Source organism: Vigna angularis, chromosome 9 (genome assembly GCF_016808095.1).
Source record: "Vigna angularis cultivar LongXiaoDou No.4 chromosome 9, ASM1680809v1, whole genome shotgun sequence".
Taxonomy (NCBI): domain Eukaryota; kingdom Viridiplantae; phylum Streptophyta; class Magnoliopsida; order Fabales; family Fabaceae; genus Vigna; species Vigna angularis.
This window is the reverse complement of record NC_068978.1, coordinates 30,696,999-30,704,801: the sequence shown is the minus strand read 5'-3', so window position 1 is coordinate 30,704,801 and position 7,803 is coordinate 30,696,999. Positions and strand designations below refer to the sequence as shown.

Here is a 7,803-nt window from a genome sequence, read left to right as displayed (position 1 = left end):
GGTTGAAGTAATTCCATGAAGCTAGTAGAGAGATTCTATGGTGATGTTTAGTAGTGCCATATATTGATGTAGGGACTCCAAAATGGGGAATGGTCATGAAATTCCAATAACCATCCAACTTCAAGTAGAAAAGAGTGAGTTATGTCGTAAGGAGTAACAAGAGATCCTAATATATGGGTTATTCCTTGGCTCGAGGTGGTTGACGGACTAACCTTGATGTGGTAGCTTGGGTGGGCAAGTTGTTCCATCATGCAAGTGTAGATCCCCCATGAGTTTGACATCAATACATGTATCTAGATGTGGAGATCTAAAATAAATGATTGTATGTCTTAAGATTGATTGATTTATCTGTGTTACGTGTATGCTTTTATAAAATGTTATAGGATTATGTTTGGTACATTAGCTTACCATTTTCTTTTCTATTTACCTATAGATTTCTTCTTGTTTGTGATGATCACCTTAATAAGAAAGTAGTATTGAAGTTTAGAAATAGACAACTTTCGCTTTTTGTTTTATCAAACTTGGAAATTAGTACTGCACTTTCATTTTCAGTGTAATAAAACTCTTTTAAGTATAAGATCCTAATATTAGTGTATATTTAATATTATAGTTATTAAATAGATACTTGTAATAGTTATTTATTTTTTCAATCGTTTATATATGATGTCATTTTTAATAATTGTATATTATTAAAATAGAATGTTTACTTCCGAACTAAAAAGATTTTATTTAGAAATATATTTTTTTCTTTTTTGTTTATCAATCTGAATTTTAAGTAGCGGATATATAAATCTAGGTGAAATTTTGATCACTTAGAAAAGAGAAACAATAAGTGACTGGTGGATAATTTTCAGGAAAGTCTTCAATGTTTTTCTAGAAGTAGATGCTTAGTCCTTTATATACTTCACGTTCTATGAATAGCTGCATTGAGGAATATCCATAGTACAAATAATTTTATGTTTGGCAACTCGTGACTCTGTATATACATCAATTTTAATATCTTTTGATGTACTATATTAATTTTTTTTCTGGAAAATGTGCTTTTGACCAATTCTAAATTTTCTGTATTGCTTGATTTCACATATTCTGTATATTGATAGAGTTTTTATTTTGTTTTTCACAATTTTTTTATATATATTGGGATAACCAAATTATTTCATTCAATTAGATTAATTTTTACTGATAAAAAAGACTCTTGTCAAGGTTTTGAAATCTGTTTATTTTATTCTATGATAACTGTTTTTCTTATTTATAAACAAAGGAAAAATAATATATATATATATATATATATATATATTCTATCTTACCATTATAATTACTAATATAATTTATTTCTCAAAGTCTTATTTATAATTTCTAAATCACATTTAATAAGATGTAACGAATTATCCACTACTTATTTTGGCCATCATTAATTATTATTTTTCTTACTTTCATTTTATTAATATAAACTGTATTTTTTTAAGGATATTTTTTTATAATTACTTTCCCATAAACCTAATTTTCTTAATGTAATCATTGTTTTATATAATATATAAAGACAATTTTTTATACACAATTTTCTTAAAACTCTATCAATATATGTAGTAATCCATAACTGTGTTCAAATTGTAGTAATTACTTTTAATATTACTGCAAAAATTGTGTAGTGACATATGCAGACTGCCTATGTTGCCCTAAATAAATAATCTCAATCTCACACAAAAGAAAAGCAATAATAATCAACTATGAAATATCATTGATTGATAGGAGTTACAAAGAACTCAAAAACATCCATATTCTTTTATCCATTGTCCTTGCAATCAGGAGTTGCTTAGAACCCTAAAAGCATTGAAACATTATTACAGCAAACATGACAGTAACACACAGCATAATAGAAGGTCATCATAGTGACATTTATTCATACAACTCATTAATTAACAGAGCTTAAGCTGCTGAGATTCGATTGGAATTTGCTTCAACAGTTCCAATAAATGGTCTTCTTCCCTTTTCCATAGATTTCCTTTTCAGACGCAACAGCCTCTCAGCATACAGTTTATCAGCCAACCTTCGTCAAATTGAAAAACAAAAACAGAAATTGTCTCTCACAGTCAGCATTCAATGATGGGTAATCAATTGGGTCATTTTGTAACACCCACAACCTTAAAAACATAGAATTTCTACTTCTTTCTAGCTATGGCAAGAGAAAAGACTTAAACTTTTGCACAACACACTGTGTACGAACCTGTCAAGAGCTTGAGCATTTGTTTGGTCCAGTGGAACTGGTACAAAAGTATTAATATTCATCCTGCGAACCTTCTGGGACAACAGGTTCTTTCCAACCTTTTCAAGCTTATCCATGTTTTTGGGTGAAGCATCGTCCATTTCTTCCATAGATGGATCAAGGTTATACTCCTGTAATTACATCGTCATCATGTAGATTCAATCTCTACTTGTTCTAAGAAAAGTCTCACTACAAAAAATTATTCATATTGTGTAGTTTAAAATCTGTTTTTGTAACTGATATATTTACCTCAATTCGAAGGTAGTTATCCTGAGGTACGAGGCCAGAGAACAGTGTGGCAAGGTAGTAATGGGTCATGTCTGTACTATACAAAGCCTCACTAAAAACATCAAAGCTGTTCACTAGCCATCCAAGTTGACACACGCCATCAAAAATGCCACCTAACTTGTTAGTTGCTGTTATTCCAGTTCCTAATGACAGCAACATGATTTCTTTGTTCCCAGTGTGTTGTATCACTTCACTCACAGCCACCAAAGCCTGTTATCAAATTTCATTTCATCTTCCCAAACTTCTCATTCATCATATATGTTCATATGCATTCCAATTAATTCTGAATGCAACCTTTCAGTTAAGAGTTACTTTTATTATGTAAAAGAAACATGTTAGCATACTATAACAGGTTGTGGGTGTTACATTCACATTTTAGTTTATATCTATGGTTTTTAACCTTTGCTTTTAGGTATGTAAAAGGCTACAGCACTCAAATACCCCTTTAATTTATGTTTTTTTTTATTGCTGATAAAAAAAAAAACTAAGATTTATAAACACACACATATATGTATATATATACTTTTAATTAATAAATTTTTTTTACTTAAAAATGTCTCTTTCTTATTATGGTAGAGAAAACAGGGATAATCATAAACTACATAGTCAATATCCTCTTTAAACATTTGCTAAATAGGTGAGAAGAAATTAACTGAAAACAATTATTAGAATTAATATTTTGAAGAGTGTGAATCAGTTGACATTATACACTAAACAAAGATAAAGGCAGGATTATAAATGAATACTTTTGAATGAACTTCAATAAACATGTTTTTAGTCCTCAAAATTAATGCTTTGGTTCAGCTTATATACTGTAGTAAAATCATGGTTTATTTAGAGAACGATTTAAAAGATAATTATTGTAAAGGAGTAACTTAGAATTATCATAAACAAGATATTCTGAAAAAGAAATTATCTCTTGTTAACTCTAATAGAAAAGATAATTTATGAAAGTTTATTGGATCTCATTTGTTTGTAAATATATTGTATATTAATTAGATACAGAATGTTAGATCTATTTTAGTGGAAAATGATCCAACAATACAATTATATAAATATATTTCTTTTGTAATATTTTGAGTTTGTAGAGATCATAAGATATTTTCATTAGTGTTTTGTATCTTGAGTGGTTTAAATATTGTTTGTGAGTTTTGTATATTGAAAAGGAAATATAATATTCATAGGTTTTAATTTTTTATCTCCATTGTTTTTATTGATGTTATAAATAGGCTGAGCCATTTCTAATGTTTCATTGTTGTATTTATATATTAGTTATTGCTGATAACAAAAAAAAAAGTAACTATTTCTGTAAGTTTAAGTCAGTAAAAATGAATTACTGGATTATTAGCAGCCATAGCTCCATCAACCATATCAAATTGAACACCAGCATTCTCAAATTGGTGGGGTGGCAGATAAGTAGGTGCAGCTGAAGTGGATAGGCATATATCTGAGAGTTTCGCATTCAAGTAAGTTTCTGTCTTCAGCTGCATCATCAAAAACAATATTCAACACTTAGCCATAAGAAAAGGGTTATTCATATCACAATACATAATATACACAATTTCTACCATTCTAACCTTGAAGTTTGAGAATATAACTGGGTAGATTTTCCTCTCATCGAAAGATGGTATTACCACGTTCGTCAACGTTTGATTCAGTCGTGTATCTTTCAAAATCTTACGTGTTATGTCCCGTAAGAACTCTCCATCGTACTTGGGACATTTTTCAAGATCCCACCAGTTTCTGCATGGTTTTGCATCACAAGAACAGCAAACTAATTAAGGAAAACCTAATACCTAAACCAATTTTATTAAACATTACTCAACTACATAGTTTAGGATTTAACTATGATGTTATAACATGTTTGGAATAGTTTTTATGAGTTTGATGCTTATACCTAGCTCTAAATATATCAGGGCCATATTTCTTGTAGAACTGCACTACTTCTGATGGAGTGAAGAGAGGATGATTGGAATTAGATGAATTTGGTGCTGCTAACATCGCAGTCATGAGTCCACCAGTGCTTGTTCCTGATATCACATCAAAGTAATGTGCCAATGATGTTGTCGGATCCTTTGCCTGCAACAAAAACACAAAACTCAAATGTTACAGTATAGTTTCAGCTAAGGTTTTTCACTAAATCTATCAACATATTGTTCATACAAAAGAAATCACTGTCGGAAACATTCAAATTCATACAATAACATTATATAACAACTTATTTAATATTTTTTCTTTTAACTTTCTTAGATTTCTCCATCATATCAATTTTCTCACTTTTCTTTCATCTCCGAGAAATTATATAAAAATGTTTTTATCCTGCTGGGAAAAATCCATGAACACAAAAAAATATACATAACACAACATATTGATGTTATCCAGTACTTTGTACAGTTGAATTTGGAATGAACTGTTTATAAATGTAAAAATATAAGTTCAAAGTATATATATATATATATATATATATATATATATATATATATATATATATAATTTAAGGTATAATAAAAGTTTTTGCAACAGTAAAAAACACAAAGAAATAGATCTAGAACCTTAAGAGCCTTGTCCAAGTAAGTAAGAACAGTGGCTGGAATAATTCCTCTGATGCCACCACCATCTATGCTGAGAATTGATACATGATCTCCATAGGATGGAGGTGGTGTTGATGAACTGAATCCAGCCATCAATTGGCTAACAAACACCAAACAGAACAAGAGAAATGGAGACATAGTGTGTCTCATGATAAGAGAATAGTTGAAGAGAGAATGAGCAGCTTGAGGATTCTTCACAAATGTAGAGGGTATTTATAGATTTTTTTTTTTCACAATGCAAGTAAAAAAGATTAGAAAGTAGTCACAATTTTTTATTAACAATGTGAAGTAGAATTAGGACCACTCTCGCAAATAATGTTTATAGGTATATAACTTAACAGTTAATATAATATATAGAAATTTTTATGTCATGAACTGATTAAAAATAGTACAAAAAATTCCTAATCGACAAAAATTCGTAAAATTATCGATAAAATTTTATCGACAAAATCAAATTGATCGGTAAATTAAGACCATTTTAGAAAACAATGTTCATATGTATATAACTTAAGAGTTCATATAATTATATAGAGATTTTTATACCATCAATTATTACAACAGCTATCAATATTGATCATAAATCTTAGTTTTTATGAAAGATAAGAATCGATTTGGATCCTACATCAAGTGTTAAAACTAAAAGTTATTTAATTATTACGTGACTAATTTTTGTTTTTGTTTCCCATAGGTCATCATCTTTTTAGATATGATTGAGATTTGATCGAACAATAGTACACGAAGTTCTTCCGATGAGATTTTGAATGTTATTTCACTATATTTTTCGTGACCTTCGACTAAATTCAATCCACATAACGTGTAATCTTAACTAGAAAAATTTACTTTAATCTTGTATATTTAGTGTTCTTATTTTTATAATAAATTAGTGGGATGTGTATAAAGAGAGAACACTTGGTTGTTTTGGAAAATGATTTCTTTTAATGGATCATCAAGACTAAAAATTATTTCACTAACCACTTTAAAAAATTTATATTTAGTTTATATTCTAATATTGACCATTTAAAAGTTAAAAAAGAGATATATTTATTGTACTCAATTTCTAAAGTTGATAGATTTCGCACACCATATCCTTATATATGAAAAGAAAGTTGTATCAAGTATAAAAAACTCTTCTATATTATTGTGAAAAATTGAAATTCCAAATCATTATCATATCATCATAGAATTTTTTTTATCAGCAAAGATTTATATATATATATATATATATATATATATATATATATATATATATATATATATATATATATATATATATATATATATATATATAAAGACACTAAAAATGTCTCAATTCTTATAAAGAAAACCCTTCAAAATATTATACAATTCAAGGATCACATAACTAAAAAAAAATGATAAACTAATGTATATTTATCTTCTTTGTCAAAAGTTTGAATATAAACTGATAGTACATATTTATTGATTTTTGTTTCTTATGAACCAAAAGCTCTCTTATAATGCAAACTACTTATTGGTGATTTATTAAGTTAGACTTTCTATTTTTACGTGAAATAAGAATTATACATTGCAATAATATATTAATATATAAATATTGTGTGTGAACACATAATTTTCTGTCGACAAGACAAGTAAGAGAAACGAAAAATTATTTCTTAAAAAAATAAAATAAAAACAAAAACAATAATAAATCAAACCAGTAAAAAGTCCGTAATTATAATTATTATATAAATATATTTTTTTTAAAAGAGCGAGTTTCTGTGTTAAATTTTGTAAAAGAATAAGTTTTTCATTTTATAAATTTTAAAATTATTTTTTGTCCAAATAAAAAGAGTGATTTTTTATTGACTTCTTTAAATGAATTTTCTTTCATTTTTTATTTTTCTAAAATATCTGTTTTTAGACACACACACACATATATAATATGATAAAAATTAATAAAGGTAAATCATTTTTATTTTAGAATCTAGATATAATTTTTCTTGTATTTTTTTTTCTTTTTTCTACGATTAATATAATTCTTATCGTTGAAAAAAAAAATACATAACTTAGTAGAGTAGTGAAAACAATAGTGTTATTAATGAATCTTACATTAAATAATGTGTTATAGACATTATGAAATTAAGTAGTAAATTTATATTTTAATGGGAGAAATATTATTTGTTTTACTATAATCAAAATGGAACTCATTTATTTAAGTTTATTATGTTGACCCAAGTAGTAAAAAAAAAACTTATATTTTTTTTTATTTCAAAAGTTCTAATTTAGTTTTAGAATTTCGATTAAAATAAGTCAAAATGAATATTTTTTTTTTATCAATCGTTTTTGTTTTCATGATTCCGAGTTAAAATAACACCAACTCATCACTATCCTTATTTCTTAAAATCAACAATCAACATAGCATAAAGTCAGAAGACAGTTTATCCAAATGAACGATAAATTTTGTACGCAATCTTTACTATTACATATACAAAGAGATAAAAAGTTTCAAATTATTGCTGTAAAAAATAATTACTACATATAACATTTTATTCAAGTTATTCAAATCCTTACTATATATTCATTCAAACGTATTTTTTAACTCTATCATTCACACACTCATTTTTCTTCTATTTTCCACATTTACATCATAAGGTATTTAGCTATGTTTTAACGGCAAAAAGAATAAAAAATATAAATTTTCAA

The 7,803-nt window shown here is 26.9% G+C and overlaps 1 protein-coding gene across 1 annotated transcript; it reads right to left on the bottom strand.

Moving 5' to 3' along the window:
- Nucleotides 1-1,715: 1,715 nt before the first annotated feature.
- On the bottom strand, nt 1,716-5,316 carry LOC108347019 (patatin-like protein 3). Its single transcript, XM_017586110.2, has 7 exons — nt 5,104-5,316; nt 4,449-4,630; nt 4,129-4,294; nt 3,889-4,035; nt 2,513-2,761; nt 2,225-2,394; nt 1,716-2,047 (listed from the first exon to the last, which is right to left on the bottom strand). The coding sequence occupies exons 1-7, from the start codon at nt 5,290-5,292 to the stop codon at nt 1,927-1,929; spliced, it is 1,224 nt and encodes a 407-aa protein (XP_017441599.1). The 5' UTR covers nt 5,293-5,316; the 3' UTR covers nt 1,716-1,926.
- Between the last annotated feature and the right edge of the window lie 2,487 nt (nt 5,317-7,803).